At 61.4% G+C, this 11,814-nt stretch overlaps 2 protein-coding genes across 2 annotated transcripts; one reads left to right on the top strand and one right to left on the bottom strand.

The window, feature by feature from the left end:
- Positions 1–26: 26 nt before the first annotated feature.
- On the top strand, positions 27–11,289 carry SMIM35 (small integral membrane protein 35). The gene is made up of 9 exons (XM_048328648.1): positions 27–233; positions 663–815; positions 1,734–1,825; positions 2,188–2,375; positions 3,822–3,938; positions 4,280–4,313; positions 4,605–4,734; positions 9,014–9,123; positions 10,960–11,289. The coding sequence occupies exons 4-7, from the start codon at positions 2,360–2,362 to the stop codon at positions 4,708–4,710; spliced, it is 273 nt and encodes a 90-aa protein (XP_048184605.1). The 5' UTR covers positions 27–233; positions 663–815; positions 1,734–1,825; positions 2,188–2,359; the 3' UTR covers positions 4,711–4,734; positions 9,014–9,123; positions 10,960–11,289.
- On the bottom strand, positions 7,227–11,369 carry IL10RA (interleukin 10 receptor subunit alpha). Its single transcript, XM_048328638.1, has 7 exons — positions 11,286–11,369; positions 10,406–10,526; positions 10,139–10,317; positions 9,729–9,895; positions 9,261–9,411; positions 8,977–9,101; positions 7,227–8,848 (listed from the first exon to the last, which is right to left on the bottom strand). The coding sequence occupies exons 1-7, from the start codon at positions 11,347–11,349 to the stop codon at positions 7,922–7,924; spliced, it is 1,734 nt and encodes a 577-aa protein (XP_048184595.1). The 5' UTR covers positions 11,350–11,369; the 3' UTR covers positions 7,227–7,921.
- Between the last annotated feature and the right edge of the window lie 445 nt (positions 11,370–11,814).

The raw sequence follows: 11,814 nt of genomic DNA on the forward strand, positions 1-11,814 counted from the left end.
GTTTGTATTGTAATACAACACCGGTCTATCAGCAGCACCACCACCTGCGGTAATCTCCAGAGCATCTGCCACTGGAGGTGACTCATCTGCGGGGCTGCTGTCACCAAATAGCTTATCAGAAGTGAACGGACTGATTTTTCCTGCTCCTCCTGATGATAAGAGGATCCACGGCCATCCCGCTCTTTGTCCGGCTCTTCCGCGTTGCGCTGGGTTGTTTTCAAACCGATGTTTGAGTAGGTGGAGGAGGAAAGGAGGAGAGTTTGTGCTCTCGGGTCACTCGGTCTGTGTGTCCCCGCCAGCCCCAGGTCACAGCTGGGGGAAGTTGAAGGGAAGGGAAGGCAAGTGGGTGCCCATGGAAGGCTACCCCAGGGGGGGACCATAGGGCGCTCTCAGGGATGGTTGAGGGCCGTGGATCTGTGGTTATCCAGGAATAATCAACCCTTCTGGGATGGAGCGGTTTGCCTTAGCCTGGCAGGGTGGGAGGAAGGTTGACGGTGCAGGAGCCACTGCCCCAGCAGGGTGAGGGTGGCCCAGGGAGCGGGCTGGGGTCGGGGAGGCTGCGGGCTGCCCTCTGCATCCTCATGCTGCAGGTGCTGGGTGCGCAGGATGTGCTGAGCAGCTAATTACCCCCTTCCCCTGTGCTAATCCGGCTTTCCCAACAGTCTGCTGCTGCCAGGCGTGTGGCTGTGCCAGCAGGAGACTGCGGAGCACCCACGACCTCAGGGAGCTGTGCCACCGCTGTGCCAGCTCATCCCTGCCAGAGGGGTCCTGCCCGCTCCCACAGCCTGGCCAGGGATCCACCTGTGGCTCTGCAGGTAAGGAGCAGAGCTCCCCACACTCACACTGAGGATCCAGCCCCCCTGGAAGGTGTGGGGACCTCGTCTGGCTGCGTCCTCAGCCCTCGTGGTCCATGCGATGCCCAGAGAATATGGGATGCAGGGTCCAGCCAGAGGCTGCCTGTGCTACTGTGGCAGACTTCAGCTTGAAAAATGGTTTAGGGGCTGCAGCAGTGGGAGCTGGGCACATTGTGGGTCGCTGGTGCACCTGGCAGGTCCTGGCAGCCTCCCCAGAGCACCCCAGTGCCAGCCCTGCTGCCATGGAGGGGAGAGCAGCCCAGGAGCGGCGGCATGGCAGGAGCAGCCCTTCCTCCTTTGAGGTTCTGAAGGCTCTGAGGAAGCAGCTCAGGTTTGCAGATGTGTTACAGGCTCCGGGGCTTTGCTTCCTGGAGTCTGGCTGCAGCCAGTCACCCTTCCCTGCTCCCAGAGCCCAGCATGACACAGGTTTCTGGGCGTCTGGCTCCACTGGGGTCAGGCAGGGGTCAGGCAGGGATGACTCAGGGATGACCCAGGGCTCTGAGTGGCCACCAGCATCCCCGAGCCGCACGGACACACCCCCATCCCCTTCCTCTCACTGTCCAGCAAGGAGTGGTCCCAGCTCAGAGAGGCTGGGACCACTGCCAGGACCTGGGGGGCTGCAATTCCCATTGTCCCATCAGTGTTCTGCTGGCCCTGCACCCCTGCAGGCCCTAGGCATCGCCTCTGCTCTTGGCACCGAGGTCCTCACCCTGGGCAGGGCTGCTGCGGGCTTGGCTCCTGCCCTGGCCGCCCGCTGCCACTGACATGGGGCACGGCAGGGTCGGAGGCTGTGCAGCACGAAGCAGGGGGGAATTTTGCCCCTGGATGCCCAGTTTCCAGCTGTTAATGGTTGTACCTGTTTGTCACTTTTCCCTGCAGCCACGGGAGGTGGTTTTCCCTTTCTACGAGCAGGAGTTGATTCCCGCCTGACCCCGTGGTTTGGGACTTTGAGAAGAGGATCCAATACAGCTGTAAGTGCACCATCCTGGGACATGTCTGACAGGGGGCAGCTGGTGAGGGTCACCCCGTCCTTCCCTGTCCCCTGGGGTCCTGCATGAGGCTCCAAGCCTGGGTTCTGCGTGGGCTTCGGCCACATTCCTGGCTGCTGGTCTTTGCCAGGAGGTGGCAGTCGGAGGACAAGGCCACCCCGGCACCTTGCCAGAGCTAGACACACCTGTGTCCAGGGTGTCCCTGCCCCTCAGGCTCCCAGTATTCCCAGTTCAGCCTCTTCCAGCAGCGGGAAGGCAGAGCTGCCCGCGCAGGCAGGCTGGGCACGGCGATGTGCTGTCTGTCGTGTCTGCTGCAGCTCCTCTGCTTTCTCCCTGCGAACCAGTTGGACCAGTGGGCCAGGACTGGTGCTCAGCCTCGCTGCAGTGAGACAGCTGTGCCATCAGGAGAGGAGGGGACAGGCAGAACGTGCCAGGCTCCAGCACACACAGGGCTCTGCAGCAGCGGCCTCCAGCCTGGGATAACCGAGAGCAGCTCCTGTGGCAAAACACCGGGACATGGACTCCCGGACAGGTGAGTGGGTGGCCTTTGTCACCCTCACGGGGCAGAGATGGGATGTTTATGCATGGGCAGTGGTTTGGTGACCTCCCTCCCCTCTGCCCCGTGAGCTGGGGCTGGGGCTCAGTGCTGGCGTGGCTCTGCCCGAGCAGTGCTGCTCGGAGCCATCCCCCGGGATGTGGGGATCTCTGCTCCCGAGGGGGCCAGGGCAGGGATGCCTCCCACACACGGCACGGGGCAGGGCCTGGGCACGACGCCGTCACCCTCCCACGGGCAGTGGGCGTGGAGACGGGGCAGTTTCGGCAGCCGGCTGATTCAGGGAGGCTGTTGCACCACGTTCCTCCTGCCCCGCAGCTCCCGCTGTGAGTCACGGCTGCAGCAGCTCCCTGACCTCACCCACACCGGGGGTCCCGGGGCTCCGGCTCGCTCCTGCCCCAGCAGAAACACCGGCTGCCCACGTACCCTGAGCCCTGCCAGGAGCGCCGGCTGGAAGGGGCAGGGCAGGACAGGCAGGTCCTGCTCCTCTGCACGAACCCTGGGAGCTGCGGCGCGATGCTCTGCGGCCCCGGCTGTTTGTGGATCCATCAAGTGGAGCGGGTGCTGCGGGCTGCAGGACGCCCGGGGACCTTGCTCGCTGTGTAAACACCGTGACCACAGGGGAAATGTTCTCACTCCGATGGCATCTGCCTAAATTTAGCTGCTCTTAGGTCATCCCTTTCCGCTGTCTCCTCGCTCCCGGTGCCGCACTGAACCGCGTCCCTGTGCCCTGCACTGACCATGCTGCGGGGCAGTGCCCACACCCCCTGCGCCCTCCTGGCACAGCCCCAGCAGAACTCTCAGCACAGGAATCGATACTCAGGGGCTGTGCTGGGCACCTTGGTGTCCTGACAGTGCCAGGATCGTTGGTCGGTGCCGGATTTTGCCAGACCCTGCGGCACGGCTGGGGGGGATGGAGCGGTGCAGAGCCCGCGGATGTCCCGCACAGCCCCGTCCGTGCCCCGTCCCCGCCCGGCGCTGGCGGCAGGAGGCTGCTCGTCCTGACAAGAACATCCTCTAGAGGGAACTGCCAGCCCAGAAATGGGGCTGCGCGGGGCTGGCTGCGCGCATCGGCCGCTCCAGTGCCACCAGGAAAGGAGAATCACCCCGCGAGGGTGTGAGTGGGACCAGGAGTGGGGATACAGCATTGTCGGGGTGGCCAGCTCCCTTCCCAGTGACCGTCCCACCTGCCAGCTCACCTGGGACAGCGGTGGTCTCCATCATGGGCCTTTGGGGGTAGCAAAAATCTCTGTGCCACAATCCTGGACAGCCCTGCAGGGTGCAGTCCCTCCCCGCCGTGGGGACAGCGCACGCCGGAGAGTTGTACCCCAGCTCCCAGGTGTCCTGACCCTGCAGGGGACAATCGGGACCCCCAGGCTCCCGGAGGTGTCTGTCTGCAGACCCCCTCCTCCCTCTGCTTTCCAGGACAAGAGCCCATCAAGGTGATCGGGGTTGTCTTGGGCATTGGGCTGGCCCTGCTGATCCTGGCGAGTTTTGGCTACACCTTCATCCGGTGGTACCGGAGGGGCTGCTCCTGGCGCCGTGAGTACGGGCAGGGCAGGGGACAGGAGGGACAGGGCACAGGACAGGAGGAACAGGGCAGGGGACAGGAGGAACAGGGCAGGGAGGGCTCAGAGCATGGGGCTGCAGGGACTGGGATGTGGGGAGCATGGGGGATGGGGTCCCCTGGTGCACGGGGGCTCTGGGCCGAGCTGGGGGCACTCTGAGGTGAGGAAGGGATGCACGGGGATGTCCTGGTGCTGTCCCGCTGGCTGTCCTGCCTGTCCCCGCCCCCGCCACACAGACTCACAGCAAAGCAGAGGTGTGTTCATGGCGCCACATGGCTCTGACACCTCTCCCTCCTCTTCCTCCTGCCTCCCCAGGGCCTGACTTCGTCTTCAACCTCTACCACTCGCGGTGAGTGACACCATGGGAGGACCAGGGCAGGCTGGCAGCTCCCTTTGTGCAGTGCCAAGGTGTCACACACCCTCCCCACTCCCAAATCCACCCAGCTCTGCTGTTGCCAGGGGGCTGGCAGGGGCTAGAGGGGGACAGGCAGCTTGGTGACCTCTCTGGTTTCCCTGCAGCGGGCTGGGGTCAGTGGCACTGGAGCTGGTGCCACCCTTCAGCATCAGTGGCTCACTGGGCACCTCGGGCAGGGGCTAGAGGGGGACAGGCAGCTTGGTGACCTCTCTGCTTTCCCTGCAGCGGGCTGGGGTCAGTGGCACTGGAGCTGGTGCCACCCTTCAGCATCAGTGGCTCACTGGGCACCTCGGGCAGCGGCTACGAGCCCTTCCACAACCAGGGGCCGTGAGGTGGGAGCTGGGCTGGTGAGCAGGTAGGACATCCCCCTGTCCCCCCCATCCCCCAGTGCCGTGCCCCAAAGCCTCCGTGCTGCCTTGTAGCCCCTGGCCGTGGCACCTTTCCCCAGGACAGTCCCACAGATTTTCCAGCAAAAGTCCTGCCTGTGGCTGGGGGGCTCCAGGGGCTTTCCCTGGGCTCTGGTTTTGGTTTCTCCCCGCACAGGCTTTGGTTTGTGTTTCCTTCCTGGCTGTCCCTGGGATGGGACATGTGGCCAGGGACAGAGGGATGCGGCTGGAGCCCGGGTGCTCTTGCAGTGCTTCCTCTCGCTGCCTCTCACCCACCGCCCAGCACCAACAGAAAAAGCAACCAAAACCGGCTGGGGGGAATTCCTCCATTTTCACTTCTGTAGTAAACAGCCCCTGAATTGTTGGATTTCGACTGAAATGGCAATGGTGCAGTTTCTGTTGCTAAAAAAGCCTCACGGAATCACAGAATCGTTGGGGTTGGAAGGGACCCCTGGAGAACATCTGGCCCAGCCCCCCTCTGTCCAAGGCCACGTGGAGCAGTGACACAGGAACGCATCCAGATGGGTTTGGGATATCTCCAGAGGAGGAAACTCCACAATTTCCCTGAGCAGCTCCTCCATATTCAGTTCTCTCGCTGGCCCTCCACAGCCATGGGAGCATAGGAGGTGCCTGGGGCCTGCACTGGCCTCCCCTTTCTTGGGATGAGGAATAGCATGCAGCCTTATCCCAGGATTCCTCAGCACTAATCCTGGAGGAAACAGCCCCGTTCCCCACGGCTCAGAGACCACCCAGCCTCCTGCATGCCCAGACACCTGGGAGCAGACTGTTCTTAGGGAACCAGCTGAGGAGGAGGGCCAGGAGCCCCAGATTGTGGCTGGATTTGTGCAACTGCAGAAGACGCCATGAGGGAATGGGAAATCTGGCTCAGAGGGAACGGGAAATCTGGCTCGGACCTCCTCGTCCTCCTCCATCCAGCATCTGCACCAACATGGAAGCTGGTTCTCTGCACTGCCAGTGCAAGGAAACGCCTCAGAAGGCCCCTGTGGAGCTCCTCCTGGATTTTTTGTACCAATTGCCTTCGGTCTCAGCAGAACAAGTGGCTGTGGAAGTGCCTGGAGCAGGACAGCAGCCATGGGAAGCTTCTGTGGCCACGGAGAGGGGCCCTGCTTGGCCAGCGGGGGCTGGCGAGGCACAGGGGGCCTTGGGACCATTTCTTTGCGAATTTCTCTCAGAAGAAAAAGGAAGAAAACCTCATGAGGCCCACGTGGTTGTGTGTAGGGAAACCCGTGAGGACCGAGTGGGATTTCCGTGGAGTCAGGGGGAGCATCTGTGCTTGCGGCTATCGAAGCTAAACCCTGTGGTTTGTGGCTTTCTCCTGGTTGAAAGGAGAGCTCTGACTGCTCACGGAGAGGGGGAAGTGCCACCCTCTGGGGCCTGGGAGCTCATGGAGAGGGGAAAGTGCCACCCCCTGGGGCCTGGGAGCCCTCCGTGGTGAGCAGGATCTGGCGGAGCTCTGCACAACGCAGGATCCGGCCACAAGGCCTGACGTCAGCGGCGTTTAAAAGAAAAACAACAACAAAAAAAAAGCAACGAGTTTGATGACTCCATTTTCCAGAGGAAGTTGAAAAAAATTAAAAAGAAAGCGAAAAGCTCCAACCCCCAAAATATGCAGAGACAGAAGAAATGGGGCCAGTGGAGGGGCAGGAGGAGGCTCCCAGTGCCCTCCACATTCCTGTGGGATGCAGGGATGGATCTCACGTGCGAGCAGTGCCTCGTGAGATGTAAGAGAAGGAAACACAGCAAGGATCAGCCCCCTCCTGCTGCCTGTGCTGGAAAACCTGAAAATAAAACCAAAAACCCTTCACCTGAAAAACACCTCCCCGAAGAGGGTTTCAACCAGCAGTTTTACTGGGACTATCCCGCCGTGAAGGTTCTTGGAAACGGAGTCACTTTTGGAAAACCTTCCCTGTGAGCTGGAAGGTGACCCAGAGTGAGCTGTTCCGTCTCATCCTGTTTCCATTCTGACGACATCTGCTCAGAGCATCACAGAATCAATTCGTTTGGAAAAGACCTCTGAGATCATCGGGCCCAGCCTATGACTGAACACCACGTTGCTGAGCAGAGCAGAGCCCTGATTGTTGCCTTCCCCGGTTCCCTCCACCCCTGGGTTTGATTTGTTCTGCTCCTGTCCTCCCCTGGTGATGTCCCCACGCGCTGTCCCATGGGATGTGCATCCCTGTGGAATCACTGGGAGCAGCCCAGCTCCTTTTCCCTGCTGCTCTGGTGAGTGCTCCCACAAATTCCCCAGGGACAACCATCCGGGAACTCAGGTGCGTGAGAAGCTCTTGGTTCTCCTTTTTCCCAGTTGTGATCCGGAAATGCTCTTCCCCACGTGAGGCAAAGGCACATTGCTCTTTGCTGATGGGGGATGTCCAAATCTGGAAACAGAAAGCTCAGCTTGGCCTTAGGAGAGGATGAACAGACAAGTGGACCAAATAAATAGCATCATATCCTTTCTGTATTTACAAGTGAAATGCAATAAATAATGTCTGTGTCCAACAGTGGCAGAACACAGACCATAGTGTGGGTAGGACTGCCCTGGCTCGTGCTGGGCTTGTAGGTGCATCCCGTATCCTGTTCTGGGGCTCTCCCAGAGGGGCTGGATGCTGAAGGTTCTCTGTAGGGTCAGAAAAGTCCCTCGGTCCATCCATGAGAGGTCAGGCAGGGTGCTGATGTCAGGCTGACGTCTGTTTTTGGTGTCCGTGTTGTGAAAGTCCAGGATGGCATCAGAAGTGTGGACATCAGCAGGAGGAGCCCAGTGCTGGCCCAGGAAAGGGGGAAGTGGAAGCACAGGACTGCCCCAGGCCCTGAGAGTGGCCCTGCGCCCCGTGCTGGGTTGCTGAGGGCAGACAAGGCAGAGGTGCCCTGGTGTGCATCCTTGGTGGCCCAAGGAGGTCGGGATGAGCCCCTCCAGCACAGCCCATCCCTGTTCCCATTAGCTGGACTGGCTGGAGGGACGCACTGGGGGCTGCCCACAGCAGGACCAGGGCCAAAGCAGCCCCACCAAGGGCGAGCTGGTGCTCCTGGGCCACGTCTGGGCTCGGCACCGTGAACATTCAGGGGTTGGCGGTAGCTTATCCAGTGGCAGACGAGGTAGTTGGGTCAGTGTTCAGGGCTGGTGGCCCCCAGGACGGGTCACAGGCGGCTGTCCTTGCTGTCCCCACTGAGCCGGGTCAGGGGCTTGATGGGCAGCGTGATCCAGTCGGAGCTGAGGCTGGAGACGAGCGGCAGCGTCCCCAGGAAGGCAGTGTTGTCAAAGATGCTCAGGTCGAAGGGAGATTTCAGGAGCTCAGGGCTGGCTTTGGAGGTCAATGGAGCACCTGGAGCCGCCCAGCTCAGCAGAGTGGGGCCTTGGGGCCCCATCTGGCTGGAGAAGTCCCAGGCAGGGGCTCCCCACGGAGCGAGGTCCTGCGTGAGGGGATGCTCGGGAGACGACTGCTTCAAATACCCTTTGGACACGGCCAGCTCGGAGCACTCAATGTCCAGCACGGTGTCGGTGCTGCCCAGGCCCTGCACGGACCCTGCACAGCCCAGGAGGGGCATTCCCTTGTCCAGGGCCTGCTCTGGCTGCACGGTGCCCTTGGACTGCTGCAGGTACCCCCGGAACTCCACGTCTTCCTGGATGGTGGGCGAGAGCCCGGGCTCCCCTGGGCTGGCATTCCCGCTGCCAGAGGAGCAGCCAGGAGCAGGGCAGGGGCTCTCCAAGCCCACCCCACTGTCCTCAGCAGTGGGCAGCTGCTGCCTGTAGCCCTGGGGCTCGGGGCCTGCGGAGCAGCTCAGGGAGGAGGAGGAGGAGGGGATGTGCAGGCAGATGCCGCTGTCGGTGCTGGTGCCGCTGCTGTCTCTGCTCCCTGTGGGCCCCAGCTGGTCCTTGGGCCATGCTGGGAGCTTCCAGCCCTGCTCCAGGGACAGCTCAGCTGTGCTGGTGCTGCCGTCAGGGCTGCTGTCCGGCTGGGGCTCCTTCTGGCCCAGGAAGAGCTGCTGGATGGGGTCTGCGTCCAGGCTGCCTGAGGATGGGGGCTCATGCTCCACCCAGAGCGAGCTCTGCTTCATGAAGGACTTCTGGGAGGGAGAGAAAGAGGGGAGTGAGCTGTGCTTCACCCCTGGTTGGTGCCCACCTCTGCAAGCACTCCCCAAGCCGCAGCCTTGCTCTGGCTGCAGAGGGTGCCACGGCACTGTCCCTGCCTTACCAGGGCAGACGGCGTCCTCACAGGTTTCCTTATGTAGGTGCGTGCCAGCAGAGCCCCCAGGAGGCCCAGCAGCAACAGGATGATGAAGGAGGAGCTGAGGATGCCCGAGAGAAGCTCTGCGCTCCCTGCAAGAGAGGACATGACCAGGTGAGGGGGGAGAGGGGGATTCCTCAGTGCACACAGCACAGAGAGGCTGCCCTGGCATGGACCCCCACATCCCCAGGGCCAGGAGGCTGGGGGGGATCTGCATCTCATGATTCCCCCCTTCCCTGGGTCCCACTTACCGTCCCTGTGGCCGGTGGTGACGCACTGCTCGTCGGTGCGCGTGGCGGGGACGGGCCTGTTGGCCATGCTGGGCTCCACGCTCACGCAGTACTCTGTCACCGAGAACAGGTCACTGATGGTGAACTCTGCACTCCTCTCCAGCACTCTGAACTGCAACAAACAGAGCACAGGCTGGCACCTGAGAGCCCCCAGCTCCTGCTTTCCTCCCTCCTCCTCCTTTTCTGTCCCCTGGGGAAAGTCCCCAGGGTGTGTTGTGCTAATGATGACAGCAGATAGACCCAAAATCCCCACTAGAGCTGGAAAACTCTGCCATAAAACATGCAGAGACACCTCTCTGTGCTGCTGTGGCTGTGAGAAAGCTCAGCATTTACTCCTACAGAAGACCGTGCTTTAGCAATCTGTTTTTCCACTTGAGTAGCACCGTGTGGGACAGATGGGGACAACACGGGAGCAGCAACTCCTCTCACCGTGTGGTTGTCCTGTGTCCTCCTGACGTGCACGTGGTACTGGGTCATTTCCTTCTGGAAGTCACTGTACTCCACGGTGATGTTCCCGGAGCGGAGGAGCAGCTGCAGCCGCACCTGGATGGAGTTGCCCCTCACGGAGAGGCTCTTGCTCGCCAGGCGCAGGCCGGCTGGAAGCAGATCAGTCACAACAGCAGGTCAGGGCTGTTTCCTGTTCACAGCTCTCAGCCTTTGCAGCACCAGGCTGAGCTGTGACTGTCGCACCCATCCCCCTGCGCAGCCCGCCTGCCCTCCAGGGAGGTGTGGAAGGAAATATCCCTGCGTTCATTCATCCCACTGCTCTTCCCAAGCAGTTTGGCACCCTGACCCCACCAACCCCAGTGCAGCGTGGACAGAGGCAAACCCCAGCCCACCTTCCTGTGGGGAGAAGGCGTTGGTCCTTTGCCAGGGGGACGTGCGGTTCCCAGACACGGCTCTGACCTGCGCATAGTAGCGCCGCTCAGAGTCCAGGGTGTAGTAGGTGAGGTCACAGAAGTGCTCTGAGGTCTTCCCGCACTCTGGGATGGCTGTCCAGTTGACTTTTGAGCCATAGCTGCAGGGAGAAGCACCAGGGGTGAGCAGAGAGCTGGAATCAGATCCTAGCAGGGCAGGACCCCCACGTTTCCCCTCGTGTTACTCACACTTTGTACTCCACGTCATAGCGGGCGCTGCCTGGGGAGTCGTGCCCCGGCTCCCACCTCAGCAGGTGCCGTGCCACCTCCGCGGCGAAGCGCACGTGCTGGGGGCTGGCCAGCTCCTCACCTGCGGGACACACGGTGAGCTCGGGGAGGCTGCACAGCCCTGTCCCACCAGCCCCACAGGGACAGCCTTGGGACAGCCTCCTGCATCGCCCCGTCATGGGTGACGTGACAGCACTGACCACCCAAAACGTGCAAGCCTTTGCCCAGATTTCTCTTTCTGACTTTCAGGATTTACTCATCCCCCTCTTCTCCTTCCTCTTTCTTTGGGGACAGCCCAGCTGGGGCTTCTCAGTTCTTTTCTGCCTCAAGAAAGGAGCTGTATTTGCATCCCTCGTCCCCTGCTGTTTGCCACCAGCTCTGTTTGGACTCGGCTTTCCTGTTTTGCTCATCTGCTGCCTGGATGAAACCAGACTTTTTCACACCTCCTGCCTGATCTCGGTATTGTCACCTGGCAGAAAAGCCTCACTTGTACATCTGCCACCTTTCCCTTGCAGGTTTCCCCAGCAGCTGCTGTCTGCTGGCAAACACCCACCCCAGCACTGTGTTCCCAGTGACCATGGCCCCTCGTGGTCACACCAGTGCGGACAAGCCAGGCTGGTGCCCCTCCTTGAGCCTTTGGGCTCCCAAGCAGCAATGAAAGGCAAGCGATGAGCATGCCCTGCTCCGAAGCACTGATCTGAGGGCTGAGCACCCAGCCAAGGTGTCCAGGCTGTGGCTCCAACCCCCTCTCTGTCTGCTCCCCCTTTCCAAGGAGCCCACCCGGAGCCGTGGGGCTCAGCCCCAGCCAGCAGGAAGACGAAAACCAGCACAAGAGACTCACCGCGCGTCGGGCAGGCAAGGAGCAGTGCCAGGCACAGTGCCAGGGCGGTGGCAAAGGGGACCATGGCTGCTCAGCATCCTCCGTGGCAGCAGGGCGAGCGCGTGGCTGGGCTCTGTCCCAGCAGCAGCTGAGTGCTCGTTTTTCCCCCGGGGGCTGGCTCAGTGACGTCTCGGAGGCGTTCGAACAGCGCCAGCAAAGTGACTGAGCAGCCGCTTCCACTTCTCTTTGCTGTCCACCCACTCACCCCAGCCAAAGCCTCAGCCCAGGCCGGGCATTTCCGACAGAGCTTGACAGGAAGAATTCTGGGGGCTTTTCTGAGCAAAGCGGGGTCATGCTGAGAAAGGCAAGTACAAGTGAATGATGTCTCTGCTGCTTTGGTGTGAAATGAGGTGTTAAAAGCACCGCACAGGTGAGTGTTAGCACCGAGGGTGACCTGGCTCAGGGGTTTTACTGAGTGCAGCACTGTGTCCTGTCCTGCCAGCAGTAAATCCAGCCAGATTCTAACCAGCCCCGGAGTCCCAGGAGGGGG

This window comes from Corvus hawaiiensis, chromosome 25 (assembly GCF_020740725.1).
Source record: "Corvus hawaiiensis isolate bCorHaw1 chromosome 25, bCorHaw1.pri.cur, whole genome shotgun sequence".
In the NCBI taxonomy this organism is placed as follows: domain Eukaryota; kingdom Metazoa; phylum Chordata; class Aves; order Passeriformes; family Corvidae; genus Corvus; species Corvus hawaiiensis.

What these genes read in the sequence shown, in the direction of transcription:
- SMIM35 (XM_048328648.1), top strand. An exon ending in GAGGGGCTGCTCCTGGCGCC is followed by an intron (nt 3,939 to 4,279) that starts GTGAGTACGGGC and finishes CTGCCTCCCCAG; the next exon opens with GGCCTGACTTCGTCTTCAAC. An exon ending in TTCAACCTCTACCACTCGCG is followed by an intron (nt 4,314 to 4,604) that starts GTGAGTGACACC and finishes CTTTCCCTGCAG; the next exon opens with CGGGCTGGGGTCAGTGGCAC.
- IL10RA (XM_048328638.1), bottom strand. Translation starts at nt 11,349, where the DNA reads ATGGTCCCCTTTGCCACCGCCCTGGCACTGTGCCTGGCACTGCTCCTT. An exon ending in CCTTGCCTGCCCGACGCGCG is followed by an intron (nt 10,527 to 11,285) that starts GTGAGTCTCTTG and finishes TGTGTCCCGCAG; the next exon opens with GTGAGGAGCTGGCCAGCCCC. An exon ending in CACCACCGGCCACAGGGACG is followed by an intron (nt 9,102 to 9,260) that starts GTAAGTGGGACC and finishes CCTCTCTTGCAG; the next exon opens with GGAGCGCAGAGCTTCTCTCG.